The sequence below is a fragment of the Crassostrea angulata genome, chromosome 8 (genome assembly GCF_025612915.1).
Source record: "Crassostrea angulata isolate pt1a10 chromosome 8, ASM2561291v2, whole genome shotgun sequence".
Taxonomy (NCBI): Eukaryota; Metazoa; Mollusca; class Bivalvia; order Ostreida; family Ostreidae; genus Magallana; species Magallana angulata.
This window is the reverse complement of record NC_069118.1, coordinates 38,765,380-38,790,176: the sequence shown is the minus strand read 5'-3', so window position 1 is coordinate 38,790,176 and position 24,797 is coordinate 38,765,380. Positions and strand designations below refer to the sequence as shown.

At 32.0% G+C, this 24,797-nt stretch overlaps 2 protein-coding genes across 2 annotated transcripts; one reads left to right on the top strand and one right to left on the bottom strand.

Moving 5' to 3' along the window:
- Positions 1-36: 36 nt before the first annotated feature.
- LOC128159732 (uncharacterized) lies at positions 37-4,646 on the bottom strand. The gene is made up of 4 exons (XM_052822914.1): positions 4,482-4,646; positions 2,539-2,629; positions 1,660-1,835; positions 37-340 (listed from the first exon to the last, which is right to left on the bottom strand). Exons 1-4 carry the CDS (start codon positions 4,522-4,524, stop codon positions 141-143), a joined length of 510 nt encoding a protein of 169 aa, XP_052678874.1. The 5' UTR covers positions 4,525-4,646; the 3' UTR covers positions 37-140.
- A 3,486-nt stretch (positions 4,647-8,132) lies between these two features.
- Positions 8,133-21,627, top strand: LOC128159211 (uncharacterized). The gene is made up of 11 exons (XM_052822273.1): positions 8,133-8,444; positions 12,650-12,689; positions 13,903-14,073; positions 14,234-14,352; positions 14,925-15,099; positions 15,683-15,876; positions 16,188-16,238; positions 16,747-16,864; positions 17,630-17,893; positions 18,142-18,264; positions 18,734-21,627. The coding sequence occupies exons 1-11, from the start codon at positions 8,310-8,312 to the stop codon at positions 19,750-19,752; spliced, it is 2,409 nt and encodes an 802-aa protein (XP_052678233.1). The 5' UTR covers positions 8,133-8,309; the 3' UTR covers positions 19,753-21,627.
- The last annotated feature ends 3,170 nt before the right edge of the window (positions 21,628-24,797 follow it).

Genomic DNA, 24,797 nt, shown 5'->3' with positions numbered 1-24,797 from the left:
TATCCAATCGCAAATGCCTATAATTTTTTATAAAAAGAAAAGCGGCATTTTGAAATCTGCGAGAGGTGCTTTAAAACGAGATTTCAGGCGGACCGCAGATATAATCAGGAATGAGTTTCTAGGACGGCTATATACGGTTTTCATTGGTACATGGAGGAGTAAGTTGGTGGGGGTGCGGATCCAATGTTTGTATTGTAGGCAGGAGGCGGCACTCCGTATTGTTGAGGGGGCTGTCCGTACTGGAAGGCTGAACCCTGACCCATGCCATAGTTCGCCGTTGTGGGTGGATAAACTTGTTGCTGAGGAAAATGTTGCTGAGGAAACATGGTTGGGTTTTGGACTGGAAATTAAAATTTAGAGAAAACATAATCAGGGAAAAAATTTGTGCAAGCTTTAAGATTTAGAATTAGTCCTGGAGCCAACTAATACGTTTATTGTACATTTAAAAGCTGGATCGCTTACTATAGTATGCCAACAACCCTGTAATACACAGTATGTTATAAATCGTTGTATATGTATCGGCTGTATGATGTCCATATATATAATTGTAAAAACACTTGCTCTTAACGTGCAACAAGAAGTGCTAATGAGTCAGTGTGAATGAATTTGAATAAAAAGTAATTTTTTGAATATTGAATACAGTGTTGATTATAAAGTTTAATATTTGTTTTATTTATCATAGTAAAAATTGATTCTAAAATCAGTTGTATATAAGAATTTTATGATGATTAGATTTTTGAGTAAATTGGTCATTTGTAAGTCAATTAGATTACTTTTTTTTTGTAAGAAATATTCTTAGATTTATTTTGTTTATGTTACAGAGTCAGGTGTCAATGAAATAATGATATCTCGCCAAGCATTCAGTGTCATGAGCTTATTCCTATAGAATGGTGAGAAATTGTCTCTGAACATTTCTATCTGAGTAAGATATTTTTAGGACTTAATTTGTAGATATGTATTACATGTATATTTTAAGAATTAATTTATCTCCCGCTTAAATACTTTAAAGAACAAATTAAGATAACGTTATTTTGATGGAAATTATCAAATACATGTATTGTACTGATGGTATGCTTCGATATATAAATTACATTGATTTGTTGTTTTATGATATTTCAGGGCTTCTATGAATATTAGTAAATGAAATCACCGTGTCAAAAATGAATTTATTATCACGAACCTACAGGCATCTTTGTTAGTCTATGCACAAACTTTATTTGCAACTTGAATAGGTAAATATCGTTTGATGACGTGTTTCATTAGCATTGTTTTCGAATGAAAAATAAGTAATGAAAAAAAGATATTGAGTTGTCTTTCTTTATTTGCATTAAAAGAAATAATTTTTATATGTAGCAAAAATTGTTTGAGCACGTTTGGAATCGATAAAGAAAATTAAATTCTTTCGGCATTTTTATCAAAAATATATACCAACTTATCAAAGAAACTCTTTAGTTTCATCCACATTCGTCAATTACCAATTTTGCGTGGAATTCGTTGTTGTGTTATTCCGCGAAAATCAAGTGTTAATCGAAGTGTAATTTTAAATCATATAATGCATTGATAGGGCCAAATGCTACGAATTTAAATTGTGAATTTTTACTAAATTCAACCAAAATTGATATATACTCGCGAATATGATTGAAATCACAGTACCCTTACCTGTGTTGTTGTATGAGACCACAGTCTGTACATTAGATACAGGAGTCCCCCAGAGGGAGCGACCCCTAATCGTTCTCCCCTTACATTTCTTCAGTACGAGAATGACAAAGATGGCAATACCAATTCCGCAAACTGCTAGTACCCCTACTACAATCCCTGCTATGGCACCACCGCTTCTACAAGTACAAAAAAGGTTGATGATAGACTGTGAAATAAGAGTTAACAACAACTTACCCATCAGATCAACAATTAAAATTGTTAAAGAAGATAATTTTGGCCATTAACTATCATTAGGTAAAGAGAAATCAAAATATTTTCATATTCAAATTTTGACAATTTTCGTATTCCTTAGAACACAGACTACCACCTTATAATTACGTAATGTATATTTCTTATAAAAAATACATGTACTTACATGTATATTTCTCATAATAAAAATTTATACAAGTAATACATAGATAATTATAAGCATATAAGCAGGGGGACTTTATATTTATTATAAGAAAAGATATTAACATTAGATGCTTATGCTTTATACAGGGTATACAAACTTTTTAATTTCTAAAAGAGCGATTGGTGAACAATCTAACAAACCCTCAATCACTCAATGAATGCAACTATCAGAGCTTAGGAGGGCTGGGTGGTCGGAACCATTTTTAGCCCGTTTTAATCTCCATAAAAACAAAAGTTCTGAATCAAGAGTTACGAAAAAACATTCAAATTTTAAAGTTTAAATACATGAAATATTTCTTTACTAAATATTAGTGTATAGCCAAACAAATTATCTTTGGATTTTTTTTTAAAGAAAGATCTGATGCATGGTTTTATTTGTTGACTAATCATCATCCGTAAAGAAGTACTATTACAGAAGAGACTTACACATCAGAGGAGTAGCCATAGTAGTATCTATAACAGTAGTACCGTCTATAGTACGCCCTGTAATAGCAGCTACCGGACGCCTTCCACACACCTGTCCAAAAAACAAACAAAAAAAACAACTGATAACAAACATAATTTGACAGCAAACTTTCCGAGGCGGCGAGGGGAAGGGGTGCGGTTGAGAGGCCGTGGACTAAGGGGGGAGGGGGGATTGGTCCAAGATATCTGAGTTTTCAGGGAGGGGAAAGGGGCGGAACCCCCTCCACATTCCCCTTTAAGATACGTGATTGTTAATTTAAATAAGTAATTTAAATTGAATGTGTCATTTATAACAAATGACACATCTAATCTCTGTTTGGGTCAGAAAAGGACATTTTATATTCTGCAGAGTTAAAAGTGAACGTACGTTACATGTCTGTTTGAACGTTTCATTTTATGGCACAATAGGTGAACCCCACTCCTCTCTATGCTCCCGTAAAAACAGGAAGTGCAATTCACTTCACTTCCATTTATATGCAAAATTCATTTCTCTCGAATTTCACAATTTAACAAATATATATATATATATATATATATATATATATATATATATATATATATATATATATATATATATATATATATATATAAAACAATCATGCGTGGCTGTATTAATCATCGCATCACTTTTACCTCAGATCCTGTATCCTGCGCACTCAGATTTTGGATCCGTGCAGTCTTAATGCTTTTGTACGCAAAGAGAGATAACTCGCTTATGTTTACACTTGATTTGTAATGGCAATCGTTGCCCATTTGTAATTGCTCTTTGGTGCACCTTATCTTGGATTTGAATTTATTTCATCTTAGTGGGATCTACTCATGACTTTATTGAAAAAAATATTTCTTTGTTTTGTCATTTTTTATGTACAAAATAATGATCTTTGGTATTTTAGATCTTTCGCCATATCAGAGGATAACGGTACGTTGCAATCGAGATATAAATTCAGAGGTCAAAATTCGTTTTATATGAAGAAAACTAGCGTTCGAATATTGTTTTAGTTTACGACTATGGTATTGTAAAGAAATAACCATAATCAACAAAGTGATTTTTGAAGATAAGCAGACTGAATATGTTCATAAATAACAATATCAACAACAAAAATTAAGTTTTAGTTGAAATTTCGTTATTCAATAGTTCACATGTGTACACACGTCAAACCTAACACGGCGTATGAGCACAAGTAAACGTAATCACGCGATTTGAATTTTAGATACGAGGACACCTGACGTTATATACTTTTGACATAATAAAACAAAATTCTCGTACCTAATTAAATATTTTGTGTATTATTAGGTAGAGGGTAATTTTTTAATTGTGAGAAATATTAATAATATCAGGTTCCTGGGCTCAGATATTAGTTTATTACTGTAGGATACAATGAAACGTTGAAACTAATACCTAACCAATTTGATACTTTTGAAAAATAATCGGAGTTCTGTTTTTCTTTTTGCTTTGTTGTTATTGATTTTTACCCGCAGACCCGCGATTGCAAAATTTATTTTGAACCTGGTCCGTTTATTTTCTCGCTATCGTTGTTCTATAAATAGATGCATAATGATTAATTCACGAAATGAAATTCCGAGAAAACAAATGATGAAATGATACAGCATTCAATAGAAAAAATGGTTGTCAATTTTGAAATCACTCGTATGTAAATGTTACATAAAATAAGAATATGTAAGAATAGATAACTACTTGTACACTGTTGTTAATTATATACATGTCAATTGCATGTATATACGTCCATTCTATCCACTGACCTTTATTTATGTTGTGTACACATATATTGTATTATATCTTTGTATTGGTGAGGGCGGTTTAAGTTATGGAACTTGTGCCCCATCCCAATTGTATTTTTGTACAATAAAAATATGTTCAAATCAAATCAAGAATATGTACTTACACAAGACTAGGAAAAACACCCTCGCAAATGAATACTCCAGCATGATTTCTGAATTTCAAGACATTAATTCGTGCACAGTCTCTTAATTTCAGTCAAAACGCAATCTCTCATAGTAGCTTTGTTTTACAATATCGAATTATTACAAGTGCGGGTCGATTTTCGGGTACCTACTGGGGGAAAATCAATATATGAATGTTTGCTGTTCCATTGAGAATGAATGGGAAATATTTCCACATTGAGGGTCATAGCTTTGTTTGCATTTGTATGCAATACGTCAAATAAAAAGGAGAATACACTGTACAAAGATTTTTACATTGGGTGCCTCAGACCCACTGGATCTATTACATGTATTATAATTGTATTATCAGTTTTTTTAAATTAAAGATTAGATTAACCTAATACATTCAAAGTTGATAATCAGTTCGGAATTTTTCACTTGTCTTACTATTCACACCACAGTTTAAAATAGAGAGAGATAGAGAGAGAGAGAGAGAGAGAGAGAGAGAGAGAGAGAGAGGGGGGAGGGGGGCACTGCTCTGTAGATAATTATCAATTTTATACATACAATGGTTAAAAGATATTCTAATGTTATAACTTTATGCAACCGTATGCAATGTGGTATTGGATTTTTTTTTTAAAAAAGTCAGTCATTGAATTTCTGTCTACATTCCCCGTCTGCGAATCGTTCAACCAGCCCGTCTCTCTCTCTCTCTCTCTCTCTCTCTCTCTCTCTCTCTCTCTCTCTCTCTCTCTCTCCCTCTCTCTCTCTCTCTCTCTCTCTGGTATGATTTGCTTTTGTCTCTGTCAGTTTTTGTTTTTGTGTTTCCGATGGTCTATCAGTCTGTGTGTACAGTTTAAATATATCTGCGATTTACTCTCTCTATCTCTTCATCTTTATACGTCTGTCATTTTGCCCTTGTATTTTGTGTTTTTTTTTACTCTGACTCTCTTAAGTAGTTACTCAGTTCTCACAGTATTTTTCTACTTTATTAAATCTGAGTCATCGCGTTGTATCGGTGGACACAGTACTCATTTCCAGTCTCCATGCAATCCACTTTTCAATGGTATAAAGTGATGTAGATTCGCCCCAATGGGTGCCTATCCAGAATGTCGTATAGACACCCAGGAAAATGCAACTTGAAATTTTTAAGAGATTTTATCTTTTCATCGTACTAAAATTAAACTTCAACAGATGGTCTTTAAAAATACTCTTATAGCTATGTCTAAAGGTCGTTAAAAATGTCACCTGCTAAACAACTTAGATAAAAAAAAAATTTCCCTTTCCGTCAGTACATCTGTTCTATAAACATTTTACATGTATTATTTTTATAAAAAACAAAACAACAGTCTTTTGATAGTTAAATTACTCAAGATTCAGAGTGCTTAAAAATTAATTTTAATTTTATAATTTATGTGTGAGGCCCTAAGCCTAGAACTTGTATTGACCATGTAATAAAAAAATTGTAACTTTCTTATCAATCAGACAAATAAATGGACAAATTAGTTCCAGCACGTGCGCAGATCAAGATATTTTTCCCATTGGGGAGGGGTATTGCGAGATAATTTTATTTTCCGGTGGACAGGGGTGGGTACGTCCGAGGCCTAATTTTTGTAACTCAACTTTGTTGAAATAAAGAAGCTTGAATTTCCCGGGGATGGGGATGGTTTCGTTCCCCCTCAATCCCTTCTCCCTAGATTCGCACATTAAATATTACTCCCCCCCCCCCCCCCCCCCGGTGAAAATTTCTTGGTCTGCGTTTTGGTTATAAAAATGTCCTCGATTGTAAACATTTCGGTAATTGTTCATTGTAAGTTGCAACTAAATGCATTAATTTTAGTCTTCATCTTTTTCGCTCGCAACGTGTAAATTACACGGAATTGTTCTTGAGCATAAAAAAAAGGTCGGGTCTTTTTGATTGGTCCAAGGAAAAGCAAGATTTCCTTAACTCAGATCTGTTTCACTTTTCCCCACTTTACTTGACATACTTTACTATGCGCCTTATATTCTCAGAACAACGAAGACTTCCCGGTTTTCGTTCAATTTTATCAGTACAGTTTTTCTTTGAACTCTAATTTATTTATCTAAACTTTTACCGTCGATATCTAACTTTAAATTATAAAAATACAAAGGATAATACATATTATTATACTTTCATGTTAAATACTGAAATCTGATTGGTTTAGACGCAGTTGATAATCCGTTCTATTACCCTCAGCGTTAGCAACACACTTAGCAACGAGTAACACAACGAATTGTTACATGCGCGTAAACTATGCGCGTACGGTTCGCCAAAGAATTCACGTCATTCATATATAAAAGTAGTAAAGTTTTCTTTAAAATTAAGACATTCAGTATTATAATAATAAAATTAATAGTGCCCGTTTAGGAGGGTAAGAGTTGAAATTGACACCCCTCGAATACATATGCTCTGTTAAACACCTTACATGCGCTTCGCGTCGGTTGACAATAGTTTTCTCGGGGTGTCAATTTCAACTCGCATCGGTTGACAATAGTTTTCTCGGGGTGACAATTTCAACTCTTACCCTCCTAAACGGGCACTATTTATATAATATTACTAAGACATGCGCGGATCTAGATAATTTTCTCACGGAGGGCAGAGAGAAAAGTTTGTTTTCTTTGGGGGTGGGGGGGGGGTTGGGGTTGGGGGTGGTCCTGTTTTTTGTTATTTTACTAAGTGAAGTTAATGATTTTGAGTTATCCAGGAGTAGGGTATCTCTACCCCCTTACAATCTATCTCACCTCTAGATCCGCGCATGTAAGGTGCTTAACAGAGCATATGTATCATTTATAATGTAGAGCAATTAAGGTAATTAACTGCGTCTATGCATTAACAAGGGTGGCCCAATCACAGAGAGTATTAAGGGAAGGGAAGGTGTCTGCACGATCAATAAGATTGGTACATTTGTACTCAAAGTATTCAAACCAGTAACTTTATACATAACAGACCCCCTTCCCCTTGGAGAAAATCCAACATACATAAAGTAAATGATATTGAGGTTAAATTTAAAAACTTAATTATGTCACAATTTCTTTTTATCTATTATTAATAAGAACAAACAACGTATACAAAAAAAAAATGGTTGCATGTGGCTTAAAGACATAGAGTGTAATTCCTTACTTTTTATTTTAATTATGCGAATAAATGTACATACTTTTATTGAGGAACTTTTTTAAAAGTTTTTTTTTCTAATAAGTTGTATATAAAAAAATTGAATATACAAATAATATGTAATGTATAATTTATGTCACAATTTGGGACCTATTGCTCATTGAAACTCTCACGGTCTATATCAAAATCAAGATCAAAATGAAACTAGATATTGCAGTGTTATCTGTAAAACCATAGAGATAGATAAGGAAATGATAGAAGCATTTCAGAAAATCAATCATCAAATCAATATTGTTTTAATCTTTAATCCGACGTTGACATCAAACAAGGAAAGTGATTGTAATTTATATATTAAGATAACAGAGGTATATCCTATAAATAGATTTTAAGTTCCTTGTCCCTCCCTTCATTGATGAAAAATCCCATGTGAATTGACTTTAGAAAAATAAGCATTAGTCGTGGTTCAATCTGAAGGAGCTTTTTCCGTTCCGGAAATTTCGTAAGCGCCTGTAGCTTCAATAGCTACGAACGACCACTCGTTTTGTTTACAACTTTTTAACAGACATGAGTAAGGAAGATCTCTAGGTGTGTGTAGAAGCATGTGTAAGAAAAGTTTTATCAGTAGATCGGGAAATCTTGAGCCGGTTGAATTTTTATCGTAACAATTTTGACCCATCGGCACTAGTTTTTGATTACAATGAAGAAAACACAACAAAACGTTCTTTCGGGACTGACTGTGATGATTTTTATTTTGATATTGACAAAGTCTGAAACTGCGGGTTTTACTGTCAATGGTGTGGAAATTAGTTCAAATCGCACCTGTTCATCAAACGTAAGTACTTAGATAATATGGAATTACAACTCACGAGAGAGAGAGAGAGAGAGAGAGAGAGAGAGAGAGAGAGAGAGAGAGAGAGAGTTTCAGTAAAGAAGCGAGACAAAGATAGATTGAAATGTTAAGAGAGAGAGAGAGAGAGAGAGAGAGAGAGAGAGAGAGAGAATGAGTTAGAGACAAATATGATAGAGTTAAATTTCTTCCTCTTTCTTTCTTTTTCACAAAAAGTATAGCTTCAGGTTACCTGCAACAACAGTTTTTTTAAAAGTTCATTTTAAAGCACACGGAGATTCGACTTACATTTAAAAAATATCTTAAACATGTATATCTGCCTATAAAAACGTTTACACTAGCAACCTAATATAGCTATACCAAGAAGGGTCTAACATCGCCAGCAATTCATAAGTTTTATGATCACAATTAAAACTATGCCATATGATATTGTAACTGTGTCAAAAGAAGCACATGTACATGTATAAACACGTTTTTTCCCCAGTATGATAACTATTATTTCGTGAATAATATCCACTTATTCAGAATTAAAAAAAAAAAACATTGCAGTTCATTGGATCTCATGCATTCATTCTTGTGTGAATTCAATATGATAATTGATTTTTGTTAAGTGCTATTTAATCCTGAATGATAACAGGCAGTTACTGCACAAAAGAAGAAGAAAAAAAAAGAAATGAATAAAAATAATATAACGTCCTCAATCAACGGGGAAATAAATTCAGATTTTATACCTAGTAATAAAAAAGGTTATATATATACCTTCCTCATTTCTTAAGCTGTTCAATGGTAAATAGGAGTAGCTATTTATACAAAGAGGGTTGTAATTAATTAGAAAGAGGTAGAATATTGAAAGATTTAAAAATAAATTAATGAATAAAAAGTTGAAACGCATATATAAAACGACATTTAATCGTACTGTTCACAATTAAGACCTACAACTATATTTTGTGTAAACCCCCAGCCTCCATCTTCCTTCTGTAATTATTTATCGCGTTTTAACAAGTAGCTTCTTGTTATATAGTTTTCCATACATTCCGGGGTGGTTTTTTCCATTTAAAATTCCCCCTTTTCTGCTATATAGCGTTTCATTAGTGTCATAAACAAAAAATAGGTCATCCATAGAAAATCGATACCAACAGATTAATGTAAATGCTGAAAAAAAAAACCCGACTTGAATGCAGTTTAAATACAAACAAAACTTCTATTTGTGCTAGGATGTGTTGAAATATTCATTCCGTGAAGGGGTGTTGTTCAGATTTAAATCTGAGGCCAGTTATCTCGGCGCTGCACTAAAGAAAATGCAGACTAATCTCTGAAGTTTTTTGTTGGTTACCTGTGTTTTGCTACCTTGGTTTTAAAAGAAACCCGTTCAATGCGCGATCAGGCGTAATCTTAAACCTTATTACCTGTTTCTCTCTTTTAGATCTCCTCTTTCAATCTTTTTCCTCTTTTCTCTCTTTCTCTGTACACGTTCTCTCTGTCTGTCTGTCTGTCTGTCTGTCTGTCTGTCTCTCTCTCTCTCTCTCTCTCTCTCTCTCTCTCTCTCTCATTGTGCAGATTCTGTAATGCTTGTCTATATCTTTCTTCCGGTGATGACTGTCCGTCCATCTCTCTCTCATTTTGTAGATCAGTCTAGTTGCTATCAAGTTGTCTAAGTTATCTATCCATATCTACCTTTCTGCGCCTGTCTCTTTGCGCCCCTCTTTCTTAATGCATGCGTTTTGCTCTAGCTCTTTCTCACTCTCTCTGTCCTTCTCTTCCCCCTCTTCCACAGCGCACACCATCTCTGTCTGTCTCTCTCTGTCTGTCTGTCTCTCTCTCTCTGTCTGTCTGTCTCTCTCTCTCTCTTTCTCTCTCTCATTGATAAACTGTGTTTGCCTTTGTTTAATTTTCTGTTTCAGTTTCATTATTTTTAACTAAAAGCTCTCTACATCAAATTGTTCTATTGTCTCTACTAATGCAATGAAAACAAAAACAGTACATAAAAACTCCAAAACAAACAAAATTATCTGCACTAGGAAGAGAGTACAATTTAGTATAATTACTTTTTATTTACATAAAAACAAGTTACGTACTATAATTACCCGTGGTTCAAAGCCTCTCAGAATCCCTCCCTTACGATTGCGTATATGAGATAGCGCGTCGTCATCAGGCTTTCGCTGGTTCGCTCATTTCAAAGTTCTACTAATGACTTCCTGAATTAAGTGAGTACTCTTTCTCCAAATTCAAGAGTCTTTTAAAAAAAACTACATTTTGTAAAAACGCTTAACACAAAGAGATTCTGAAGTACTAACCTAGTTTTTTGATACGCGTGCGATTTTTTTTTATCAAGTGAATTTGTCATGCATAGTATTTACGCACATCTGGTGTAGAAGTTTGATGTTTTTGGTTTTATTATTTATAATTATTCCCCTCTTGAAAGTATCAATTACAAAATGCTTGTTAGTTTTATTTAATAATTTCAATTTTTGCTCATTAAAGCTATACTCCACATTATTTTTCCAAATAGATGGATGGATAGATAGATAGATAGATAGATAGATAGATAGATAGATAGATAGATAGATAGATAGATAGATAGATGGTTTGACCTACTTATAGTTAATGTACCTAAGGAAACATTTACTATCAACATACACGTGTTAAAAATAAGAGACATTTTCGCTTTCGAAAAATGCTATACTACGAGCTGTGGTCAATTTCTCGATTTAAATTGAACTTAAACAGTCACGAGTGATCGGCAAGAGTCCTTCAAGTGGTGTCAGTTTTAGAGGATAGACCCTACGGTACGATACGTGTATCAGTATGTACAAGTGTACTCTCATCTAAGTATGACCTACATATATAAAAGGACGCCATCTGCGAGTCATCCTGAAAACTTGATTCAGTATCCTCCAGATCAAATATCTTTAATGTCCCGTATTCCATAGATTCAATATCCTTAATGTTCCGTATTCCAATAATTCAATATCTTTAATGTTCCGTATTCCACAGATTCCACAGATTCAATATCCTTCATGTTCCGTATTGCACAGATTCAGTATATCCCTGATATTCAGTATCTTTAATATTCTGTATCCTGCAGATTCAATATCATTGATTCAGTATCCTGCAGAATCAATATTCTTGATACTCAGTATCATACAGATTCAATTTTTATTATTTTTAGTTAATATCCAAAATATTGATGTTGTTTTCATGCATTATGTATTTACATATTCTACGCATACCCAGGAAATTCAAAATGTACAATATGATGACAATATGTAAGGCTCTGAACAGCGGTTAGTTAGGGCACAAAACTTGTTTTTATGTAAATATGAAGTATTACTAAACTTTCCTATCTTCCTGCTGAAGATAAAAAGGTAGTTTTGTTTGTTTGTTGTTTTTATTTACTGTTTTGTTTTTATTGGATGAGAGATAAAGGATCACTTAGTAGTTAAATATTGTGACTGAAACGGGAAAAACAAACAAAGCAGCTCAGTAATGAGAGAGAGAGAGAGAGAGAGAGAGAGAGAGAGAGAGAGAGAGAGGGGGTAACCCTTATCTTCAGATACACTTTGACATTCCTACTAGAGAATTTAATAAAAATGGTTTGAAAACAAAACAGTGCAACAGAAAAATGTTAACGTTGATACATAACAGCTTGAGAGAAAAGGAAAGAAAGAATGACTTCAAGAGAGAATGAGGAAGAGAAAGAGAGAGAGAGAGAGAGAGATGTTGGTTGTTGTACAGTATTATTGTGTTAAGGAGGATGATTGATCAATAAATTACCCATCATAGCGACCTGTATATTCTTTAGAAATGAATTAATATTTAGCCTTAAAGTTATTTTTTTAGAAAAGAAAAATTCAAATGATTTAGCTTTACAATTTTCATTTTACAATTTCTTCTTCTTCTTCTCCTTCTTTTTTTTTTTTTTTATTTTTTTTTATTTTACAAAACTCTCCTTTTTAAGGAGATTATTATAATCTAAAAATTAAAACGATCAGCCAGCCCTCTTAATGAAAGTATCGGAAAAAATAGATTAAAATTATCCTTATTTAAATCAAAAGCATGTGTATTATAGTTGATAATACAATATTACATGATTTTTTAAAACCTTTTTTCTGCATAATTATACTGTTCACTAATACATGGTCAATGTAATATTCAGTGAGCATTTATTAGTTCTTTTGTTTTGATTTCAGCCAAACATTACCTGCTTTGTTTATTTCATAAGAGATCAAGGTATGTATATTGTTTTTTGTGTGGAGAGAGAGAGAGAGAGAGAGAGAGAGAGAGAGAGAGAGAGAGAGAGAGAGAGAGAGAGAGAGAGAGAGAGATCATGTTTGATAAAAATAGTTTTAAAAAGGCGCAACAGAAATATGTAAACAGTTTGACAATTGATAGTACAAATGATTTACGATCTTTAAAGATCTTGTCAATGGATCTACTTGGAGAAAATCTATAAGTTTATATACATAGGTAAAAATCGGCACCCGGCCAATAATTCTATCTTCCGGGTTTCGGCCAATCTTAGGGGTCACTGAATACACAACATGTTCTGTTTTTTCTACCGAGAAATCTACAGTGTTTAACAAAAGTTTATTTTAACCTCGTGCGTTAAGTACACATGTGCCCTTTAAAAGGAACAGAGGTCCGTTGTGCGAAGCATATATTGCTAGTGGGTACATGTACATTTGTATATAAAATGTATAGTTTACGAAATGAGTCAAAAATAAAGCTCTCATTTAGAATAAAGAAGAAAATTATTAGAACAGGTTTTTTTTTTCATTTACCCTTCTTCTGGTGGTTATAAAATACTCTGAATCCATAAAAAACAGGCTCGGGATTTTTTTTTTTTATAGTTATAGGTTTGGAAAATTAAATGAAATTGAAAAAAAATCCTAATTTATAGACAGAGTCAACTTGTGTACATTAGAAATGGATATAACAATATATTCATATTAACATTAAATCTTCAATTATATGCATTTGTGATTTTAATGAAATTGAAAAAAAAAATCCTAATTTTTAGACAGAGTCAATTGTGTACATTAGAAATGGATATAAGAATATATTTATATTAACATTAAATCTTCAATTTTATGCATTTGTGATTTTAATGAAATTGAAAAAAAAATCCAAATTTTTAGACAGAGTCAATTGTGTACATTAGAATATATTTATATTAACATTAAATCTTCAATTTTATGCATTTGTGATTTTAATGAAATTGAAAAAAAATCCCAATTTTTAGACAGAGTCAATTGTGTACATTAGAATATATTTATATTAACATTAAATCTTCAATTATATGCATTTGTGATTTTAATGATAACATAATATTTTGTATTTGTACATTGTTACTTATATATGTTTATTGTAACATGAATCATATATAACGTAATAACGTGTAGTAATTGTACATACATGTAAAATTGTCGTTGCTGGAATTTAGGATGTTCAGCTAAAGCAGTTACCGCTTTCCCTCACCTGTATGATGTGTCGAAGGAAAACAAATTTCCGGAAAAACCACAATCAATGGTCATCAATCCATTTCACAGGAAATATCCAACGAACCATAAATATTACCCAGGATTGACGATAACATTGAAGGCTCCTGTCACAGGTTGGGTTTTTGTCCATTCATTAAGACAACCCAATATTACTTGATTTCATACTTTTTAAGAGAGAAATTTTTTATTAGTTTTATACTGGTATATTATATTTTGTATACTTTTTTATATACCTTTTCTTTATTATGATTATGATATTCTTTTTTTTTAAAGCGAGCTTTGAAGTTCTCAAAGGTTTTGAACTCATTTATTCCTACAATTTGGATAGCAACTACGGCTGTCTGATTTTTGATTTATCTGCAGCTAAACTAGCGTACACGGATGTTGTGGAGGCAAGTGGATTTTATTTTCACTGTGTAGCATTAAGTTTATATCATAAATAGCAATGAAACTCCTTATTTCAACATGTTACCATTCACAAACAAAAAATTTATATTATGTATATTGATTTTGAAAGGTGAATATGGAGTGTTGCATGATCTGAATATAAAAAAATCTAATCCAGTCGTATCCTGGAATGAAGATAAAATTGATAAAATTCAAGGAAATACATGTACGACACCCCCCCCCCCCCCCTTAAAAATGACCGTGTCACAATTTTGTTTTTAATCCACAATATGTAAATGGTTCTAAGAATGTTTTGTCAAGAAATTTGATGCAGCTTAGGCTGAACTTTTCCTTATTTTTATTGGCTAGGGTAAAAAAATGTCTCTAAACTTGAGATCATGTTAAAATCTTTTATAGATAAATTTAATTTTGACATCCTCGACCATATTTTAAATACTATCTTACATGTATATCTTATTGACAGCTGAAACTATCTATGAAAAAAAAATGGGTTATAAATTGGTATATTAATAACAATGTCTAATCACATAAAATAATTCTCTTGATATCTACATAGACCGACTTCTGGACGGATATATGGCCTATGAAGGTGACCGATGCCCCCGCTGTTCTGTTGGTCAGCAGGAGTCTTCCTCCAGCCCCAGCCGAATATGACCGCTATTTAAACGCGACAGAGAACGCTGGGACGTGGGGTGAATGGGGATTCTGTCCTCCAAATTCGGATTGTACAGGTAAGTAATAGACAAAATAACGGCATATTCTTTAAACAAATTAAATATCATTAATACACTTAAATGTTCTCAAGGCCATTAAATGTCATGATTTTTTTTCCCGAGTTTGATATTTTTTTTACTAGATGCATAAGTTGAAGTTCTGGAAGCAAATGTTCTTAAGGTTAACGAGTAACCGATTTTTTCAACAAACAAAATTTTTTATAAGATATAAATTTAAACATGTTAAAAAGTGATATCCACGAAATTAACAATCATCAAATATATAACTATTATGTGGATAGTATTCGTGAAACGAAATTATCATACCTATGACTATCAGTTACATACTTGTATACATAATTTTCTGTAATTTACTGTACAAAATGAATTAGTTTCACTTGTAAAAATGATATTTAATTAATCTGTTCAAAATTGAAACGTAACGTCAAGTGGATAAGCACGTTTTTGACGTTTGTGCATTGTGACGTACAAAACAAATTATACAAATTTAACTTGTATATTTTTCTATCCAATCAAATGCCGTGTTACAACCAGAATTAAATAATATTTGTGAAATGTTACTTATAATGCATCTTTCTAGGCACCCCGACGCCTTCCTGCAAGTGGGTCACGACCATTATGAACAAAGCCCTCACGAACGACTCGGATCCTTTTAACCAGATCCAGGTGGTGTTTGCTTTGGCTCCCACTGAATTCCCGTTCACCATTTACACGATCAGCCTGTACAACGTCAACGGTACTTCTCCAGTGTCTGCCGTTAACGTCACAAAAGATGTAAGTTTTTGTTTTTCAAATATTTTCCTAAAAAAAACCTAAACAAGACCGTAGACCAACTGTTGATATGGACATTCATAATTAATATTTGATTTACCAAAAATAGGCGAAGCTCTTTAATAGAGGTATAAGGTTGACAACGTAAACACGATACATTGATTCACGAGATTTATAAAAATCTCTAAATGAGGATTTTAATTTTAAAACGTATCATCATTTATTAAGAGAGCAAAAGTTTAACGAAGATATTATTCCTTATTTCAAATATATGCACATGCACATGTATATGAAGGGATCTTTCTTTTTTACAGCATCCAAATCACGTGTTCAAAGGCATTCCACCTGGAACGTATATTGTAAAGGTAAATATTTTCCACGGGTATAAAGCTGACTTTTATGAATTATTTTCCATTCAAATTGTCGATGTTAATATGTATTATAATATATTTCTATTTAATATAGAACTACAGATCAAATATATTTTTCTTATCATGTGAAATGTGTGAATCATGCGAATTTTATGCATTTATTTTTATTTTTTAGATTATTTCATCATTATGATATTAATTGTGTAATTCTAAAAATAGCATAACTTAACATTTTAAAAAAATTGTTTTGGATTCCTTGATCTTATGTGTAATGGTTTAATTAAGCAAATCATTTTATTACAATGATATACTACTTTATAACTATATACCATAAATTTCTAAAACAATGTTTGTCAGACCGATTTCACATATGGGAAATTCCATATCTAATGGATGCACACAAAAGCTAATTCGAATTACTTAAAATGTAAAGAATAAAAAGTAATAGCAATAAAATTAATATCGATAAAAATGTTTAGCAATCATCATTTCTTCTTACTAGGTTTTACCGTTTGATCCATATTTCAATCAAGGACCAGGGCGTTGTCTTTGTAAAAATGAATACAATAGTTGTTTTCCATGTACAACAACAGTAACAAGGAATTTCACCGTGGGATACAGTACGTACAAACATTTGTTGTTCTCAATCAATTTTTATGTTGAGTCAACAAAAACAATTAAATTACGCCAAAATAAAAATCACAACTGACCTCCATACAATTTACATTTGTCATATATTGAACAAAGTTGCGAAACCATTAAAATATTTTTTTTTTGAAGATGTAGATTCAATGCCAAAGATTTTTTGTAATTAAATTAAACAATTTGAAAAATGAAACAATTGTAATCTTAAAAAAATTACATTGAATCTGTTTGCTACTTATACATGTAATAAGTATTATTTAAACATTACTTTTTGGATTTCATTTTTAAAATAGATGCAAAACTAACTTTAAACTAAAATAAAATTGTGAAATATAAATTCTCATATTTAATATTTATTATTTCATACGTAAGAAAAATGAAACAACTATACAATGTACAAATGTGTAATATTTTTAAAATAACTATACAATGTAATGACTAACAACAAATCAAATATACTTCGGTGGTCAAACACACGCTTTTAAAATATTTATGTAGCTTTTTAATCAAATAGCTGTTACACTGCTTTCTGATTTTTTCGATGTAACAAATTTCTTAGAATTTCAAAAGTGTCAAGGTCCCTTTAGCAAAAAGTTTGAAAATTGCTAACATTGTGAATGTGATCAAAATCGAACGGCCTATACAATTTAGAAAACGAAGCTTTCACCAAACATTGATTCAGATACATTCAATAATTGCACGCAAAATCTTTTACTTTTTTTTTTATATCAAACTTCCAGTTCTACGTCCTCCACCAGACACTAATACTGTTACTACTTCAGATTCATATTCTCCTCCAATCACTGGTTCCATTACAGTCGCGGAGTCGCATTCTCCTTCAACCATTGAATCTGTTACAGCTGCAGACACCTCGGGAAAATCAGAAGAGAGTCCTCACACAGGTGTAGGCATTATTGCAGCCGTCATTGGTGTATTGATAGGAGTTTTATTGGTTGTTGTCATGGGATTCCTCTTCTTCTACTGGAGAAATAAAGACAAAAGAGGTACATTCTTAAATGACAAACCATTATTTCTAGGTTCATTAATTTTGAAAAATGGCACACCTATTTGCGATCAAAAGTACACATTCCTCAATTAAAAGGAAATATTTCATCGATTAGTGACAATTTGTACGTTGTTTTTGTTTTTTGTTTGAATAACATGCTTTAATTGTCAATACTATTAGACAGTTTTGTATGTATACCAATATTGCCAAAAAACCACCAGTGTTCCAACCGTCTTTTCATTCTAGATGACGATGATAATGATACTGAAAGAGGTGATAATTATAATATCATCGAAGACGAAAACATAAAAGTCGCTGATAAAGGCAACCCACTGTGGTTTCAAAATGATGGTTTAGAAGATAACGATGGTTCGTAGAATATATTAAGTTTTTGTGAAAGTTTGTAATAATATTATTATTCTGATCAAATCTAACTTTTAAAAGATTGTTTAACTGACATTTCAATTATGCAGTTTATTTGTCTCAAAACACCATTAAGGTTGTATGGGACACAAGTCGATATTAATGTGGAATAAAGTACATTATAATTAATATACTTTCATCGGTTTAGAATTTTCAAATCTTAAGATATTTAACCCCAAAAATACGTGTTAACAATTTTGAAAAGGTAGAGATTTTCGAATCCCTAACTGGATTCGATCTTATGACTTACAGATTCGTATTGAACAGTTGGCCGACAATTTTGGGAATGAAACTATTTATAAAATTACACTTGTTTTTGTTGTTTATTTCGATAAATACTACGTCGCAACATAGATGTGTCCCATACCACCTTAAACAAATTATACCGGAATCTTTATTATATATTTCATTATAGGTGAAAGGCGTGTTCTGCCAAAGAAAACAATTTTTCTTGCGTATGCTGAGGACCACGAGTCGCACAAAGAGGTGTTGACATCATTCGCAAATTTTCTAGAGACACACTGTCGCTGCAATGTGATCTTTGCACCGTGGCGATTAAGTGATATCATGCAAGACAAATTCCGATGGGTTATTAACTCTATGGACCAAGCAGATTATACCGTTATAGTGAATTCTTTTACGGCATTCGAACAATTTAAACAATGGAAAACGAATGGCAAGAAGGATAGTAAAATCTTTGAAGGCAGTCCGCTGGCAGATTTGTTTATCCCAATCCTGAACCAAACCTGCATTCGGTTGAATAATCAGTCCAATTACAGGAAGTTTATCATGGTTCGTTTTGAATACACCTCGAAAGAACACTCCATCACGGAACTGAACTCTGGAGGAGAATACGTTTTGATGAAGCATCTCCGAGAATTCCTCTGCCATGTTCACCAGATTGACCAGCAGAGAACCAAGATGGAAAACGTTGGACTGGCATTTGTAGATGACTACACACAACTTCCAGATGGGACTCAACTAAAGGACAAAATACAAAAAGCCAAGGAATACGAGGTTAAGTTTCCTCGGCGTATGGATTCCAAAATGTCAAACGACTCTGGGATGGACAGTTTAACGGAGGAAGACAAGGCGACTATTAAAGAAAACTTTGAGCAAAACAGATACAATTGGAGTGAAGAAACCATTCAAATGGAAGCTGTTGGTGACAGTATAACGGAAATCATTGCAAATGACTCTTTCCGCGAACCGGATATTAGCTATGAACCACCAATAACTAAGTCAGATTTTCATCCCCCAAGCGACAGTGTATCCTTCGATGAGACCAGTGGCGCCCTCATGGATAAAATGCTGTCACTTAACTTTAGAAATCTTGGCTATGAAGCCTCGGAGGACTTTATAGAGCAAGACCGAGACAGCGAGTCTACGTTTGATGGCGAATCATGTATAAGCATTGGAGGAAGAAGTGTCTGACCTCCAAATTATATGTTTTTTTTTGTTTTGATGACATAGTGTTTGTTTTTTTACAATAGATTTGAATTAGCAAGTGCATGATAAAAAAAAACTTACTCTGATCTTCTTTTTTGCTATTTTTTGTATATAGAAGAAGAAAATCAGATGACATAAGCCACGTTTTAATGATTTTAGCGTCTGATATTCTGATCTGAGAGTTAAGGACGTATTCTAAATTCTACGTTGAACTTCTGTATAAAGAAAAGAAGTTATTTGTTTTGTTTGTCATTTTAAAAATGTCGTTTTTTGAACCAATTACTTAGCACATATAAAAAAATAAAATGTAAAGCCTTTTGCTGATACAATGCTGTTTTAATGGTTTTATTTGTATGCTGAAATGTTTTACTTGTATTCTCCATCATCATGATTATCAAGAGTGATCAATTTTTAATGATTTTTTTTTATTGTTAAGCGTGATCATATTTTTCTATATCTATAACTTCTCTTTTAAAAATAACTGATTAAAAAGATTTTGTTTTACAGATGATTAATATGATTTAACAAAAACTATGCAAACAAAAACTTTACAGTAATTGTTGCACAATCATGTACATGTACTGATATATACAAAATGAAAAGAAAGAGAGTAAATCTAATGATTTACCTCATTCCAATATCTAACTTAATTTCTTTCATAACGGTCTTCAACCTTAATGCTAATTTGAAATAAGAATATAAGATTATATTGTCTTTACCTTGTTTTTAGAATTCATTACTTACTGATACATGTAAACCATTCATGCAGATATCTAGAAAAATTATGATGAACATATGAAAATGAGTAGTTTCCTTAGTGTTCTGTGTGTGCCATGTTCTCTAATCTCGTACAAATCTGCCTTTCGCAAGGTTGAAAATAAACAAATTCTTCAGCAACTTTGCTGTTTGTTTTTCGTAGCAATAGGATTGTTTACTTTATGATAATCTGAATGTCTTATTCGCAATATGCATGAAGTTGCTGACTTATAACTATGCATTTACATACGTGTTTGTGATTTTGAAAAAGTTCAATTGTACGTAAACATTGCAATATTGGTTCATGTTAATATTAAGATGGTATGGGAAACCAGTTGAAATTAATGAATAATAACTAGTAAGTTCTATGGTCGATACTGCGACCTTGTCAACAAATACAATCTTTTGTTAGATAGAATGCTGACTGACGTTTTTTTAACTCTTATTGTTAAGTCATTCCACTGAATTGTCTATGGAGATTTCAGTTTTCCCGATTACGACAAAGAGCATAGGGCAGGTGTGACCGGTCAGCATATATGGTAGAGGATGCTCACTCCTCCATTGCACCTGACCCTACCCCTATCTTGTGTAGAGGTGCGTGTTTGCTCTGCTCTTACTTTTGGATTTTACCTTTGGTCCTTTGATTTTAAATACACTGTATGTTAGCATCACATTTCATGAAGGGAAAATTATTATATTAAAATATATTAATCAGAATACTTTCTCCAGTTCAGAATTTTCAAATTTTACAATATTTGACTACATATTTTTAAAATTGTTTTTGGAAGGTAAACTTATCAAAGCCTCAGCTGGACTCGGACTCCTGACAAACAGATTGGTAGTTAACAATTTAACTCATTGCGCTACGCTGTTAGGAAGCAGAAAGAAAATATAAATATATAAAGTTATGACTGTTCTTATTTATGGTTATTTTGATAGGAAGTACGTCATAATATGGAGGTGTCCCATACCACCTTAATGAATGTTTCAGTACTTTTTGTACATTTTCCCCCGACGTTATCATTGAGTTTTTGTATAGTTACTTAGTTGAGATAATATACTTTGAAAATAATTTTTTATGAAATAAAATTAATGTGAACTGTGTTTCATATAATTGGTGGAACCGCAACAAACTTCAATAATTTTGGATTTTTAAAGAAGAAGAAAAAATGAATTTATTGTACATACTATTAGACACTTACAGTTAGATACAGTTGCCATTCAAATAATAGAGAGATTTATATATCAAACTCATCAACATGAAAGTTTATTATACAATTAAATGTGCGTTTTTGAAACATCAATCTGTTTTACTGTGGGTAACAGTTCAAAGAAAGCATTTTTTAGATTCTTATAAAAAGTCCAATGAAATGAATAGAATATTAAAAGTTAGAAAATTACCTTTCTTTGAGGATTTGACGAGGAATAGCATTTGCATTTGTAATAGGTTAGGAGGATTACAGTATTGTAGAAAAAATATCTTAGTTATATCTTAGTTATCTGTCCTAGATATTCAGCTGTCCCGAGTTGTCTAACTTATATGGATCTATATTATGTTACATTGTTTCATTTTTCATTTGTAATCATTTAAGTTGTTTTCGCTAACAATGGATAAAAATAGTTTCACTTTGAAATTTTACAACTTATTATGTGTAAATACTGTCAGTGAATTAATAAATCCTTAAATATTTTCAATAATAAAGCATTTAATCGTATATTTCGCACTAACTAATAGCTAAATTTGACAATAAGTTTGATTTGAGTTATAAATGCGTATTAAACATATATATTTAATCCACTTTGTACATTAACTTGTCAGCAACTACGTTGTTACCACTATACGAGCAATTGACAACATTATATTATGCCACCCAAAATGATTCGCAGGTACAACTTTCAATTCACATTATTCATTTCTTAAAAATCAAGTTTCGACTCCTAAAAAAGTATTTTATCTGTTTAGAGATTCATTTGAAGCTAGCTTATTCTCCAAATATTTCATTTAAGGTGGTATGGGACATCTGTCGATATTAATGTGGATTAAAGTACAGTACTATATAATTGAAAAATTTTCACCGGTTTAGAATTTTAAAAATATTACAATATTTAACCAAAAAATAGCTTTTAAAAATATTTGTAACGGTAAAAATTGTAAACCCCCCAGCGGGATTCGAACTCATGACTTACAGGTTCGAAGTAAACTCTCTAACCCACTGCGCTACGGAGTTAGGTGACCATTTTTGGAAAGAATCTACTTTATTTTATTGTTTATTTCGATAAACAATACGTCACAACATGGAAGTGTCCCATACCACCTTAAAATTTCATTAACTTTGAAAACAGGGCCTGTTTACCTTACCTAGTTTTTTAAAAAAAATTTTAATGTACCAAATTTAATGCTAAGGTAAATTTGCAAAGTTGATTTAAACCCTTTAAATAACAACAAATTAAAGTGATTAGAAAGTAGATTGACAGAAACAATAAATAATTGTAATTAAGATATAACATGACACTTATTCATCAAAAGGTTTCATTTTAAACATTTGCAGAATTATATTATGAGGACAATTTTAGTTTGAATCCATATCTTTACCTTTAAAGTAACAGATTAAAGTGTAAGTTTGCATAGAATTTACACTCCATTTAGTGTAGAAAAATATCACTAAAGTGACACTAAATTTGATGTATTAACTGTATTAGATATAAACGTTAGTTTATAAATTAAAAAAAAAACTACCTTAATTCTAACCTTTCAAGCTTTTTAGTTTGGATATTACAAAATCAAGTGTATATAAAACAGTAAGGGTAGGAAAATAAAATACGTGTCAGTTGTGGCAATAATATGCTTCCATAATATATAGAAAGGAAATTGTATCGTAAGCATACATCCGAAGGAAACCATAATATGCGTTTAAAATGACGATTTAAAAAAGATTATTTAGAAAACACTTTCATTTACATTTTTGGCAAAAATGGGAAGAAAACAAGATTTGCTTTCAGGACCAATTGTTGTATTTTATATTTTGATGTTAACAAGGTCTGAAACCGCGGGTTTTATAGTTAATGGTGTGGAAATTATTTCAAATCGCACCTTCTTTATACAGATTGAGATAAAGAGGGAAATGAGAGAGAGAGAGAGAGAGAGAGAGAGAGAGAGAGAGAGAGAGAGAGAACGTGTGCACGTAATGCACTTTAATTTCAAGATGAACTCGTATAGATGAGCATTCGCTTAGGTGAAGTCACTTTGCATACTTTTAGTTTAAAATTTAGATGAAAATCTCCAGAAAAATACCTCGTCACACCTGCACTGAAATATAAAAACAAGAAATAATTTTTAGGTACCCGTTTAAACATTGATTTTTTTTATCAGTTTAAAAGCCTTTAGTGTAATACTACTTTATTTTTGTGTTTTATTAACGTTTAACTAAATAACGTATCAAATTAAAACGGCGCTCCAAGAATTTAATGAAAAAAATCACATACATTTATAAACATCTGTCACTCATGCACAGTTTCTTCTCAAAGAGAATTCGACGCACCAAAAGCAATCCGATGTTCTACAGATGTGCATGTTTTTTTTAGTTTCACAGACGGGGTTAAAACACAAAGTGACGTTGTATACACACGATTGCACAGTCTGTAACGTGAAAAGGATTCATCTGAAAAAGAGGGAGTAATACTTTTCAAGGAAAGATGATGGGGACACTTTCCGAGCTTTTTTTTTCAAAGAATAGTTATTTTGAATCTCCCTTCATTTGAATTCAAATTTTACTAACTTTAATGCGTGTATATTTAAAGAAAACTATGTATTGTTCGTGAATGAAGGTTTAAACGTAAAATCGTAAAATACATAAGTTTCTAAAAAAGAAAACTTGTAATATTTAATAAACGATATATGTCAGGTATGTATAAGTGTCTTTGATTTATTGATTTTTCGATCGCTATATGCTCGATTTGAAATGACTTTTAAGAGTATAATTAATAATTTAAGCATATATTGTGACTGGATTTAGTTTCGATGAAACGAACCCCCCCCCCCCCCCCAAAAAAAAAATATCAAACCCAAAACTTACAATCCCAATTAGAATAGAAAATACTTAATTTGATACAGAAAGGTCAGCCATTCTGGCTCGTGAGATATTCTTGTTTTGTATTTTGTATTAAGTTCAGTCAGCAACACAATGAATAAATTGAGATATTTTTATGTTACAGTGCTAGCCCAACTCACCAGCTTCGTTTATCATATACATAAAGGAGGTGCATTAATTTGACAG

Excerpts from the sequence above, each read along its gene's own strand:
- LOC128159732 (XM_052822914.1), bottom strand. The coding sequence starts at position 4,524 with ATGCTGGAGTATTCATTTGCGAGGGTGTTTTTCCTAGTCTTGT. Across the intron at positions 2,630-4,481 it reads GGTGTTTTTCCTAGTCTTGT|GTGTGTGGAAGGCGTCCGGT; the intron begins GTAAGTACATAT and ends TTTTTTGGACAG. Across the intron at positions 341-1,659 it reads GGTCTCATACAACAACACAG|TCCAAAACCCAACCATGTTT; the intron begins GTAAGGGTACTG and ends TTTAATTTCCAG.
- LOC128159211 (XM_052822273.1), top strand. The coding sequence starts at position 8,310 with ATGAAGAAAACACAACAAAACGTTCTTTCGGGACTGACTGTGATGATT. Across the intron at positions 17,894-18,141 it reads GAGAAATAAAGACAAAAGAG|ATGACGATGATAATGATACT; the intron begins GTACATTCTTAA and ends TTTTCATTCTAG. Across the intron at positions 18,265-18,733 it reads TGGTTTAGAAGATAACGATG|GTGAAAGGCGTGTTCTGCCA; the intron begins GTTCGTAGAATA and ends ATTTCATTATAG.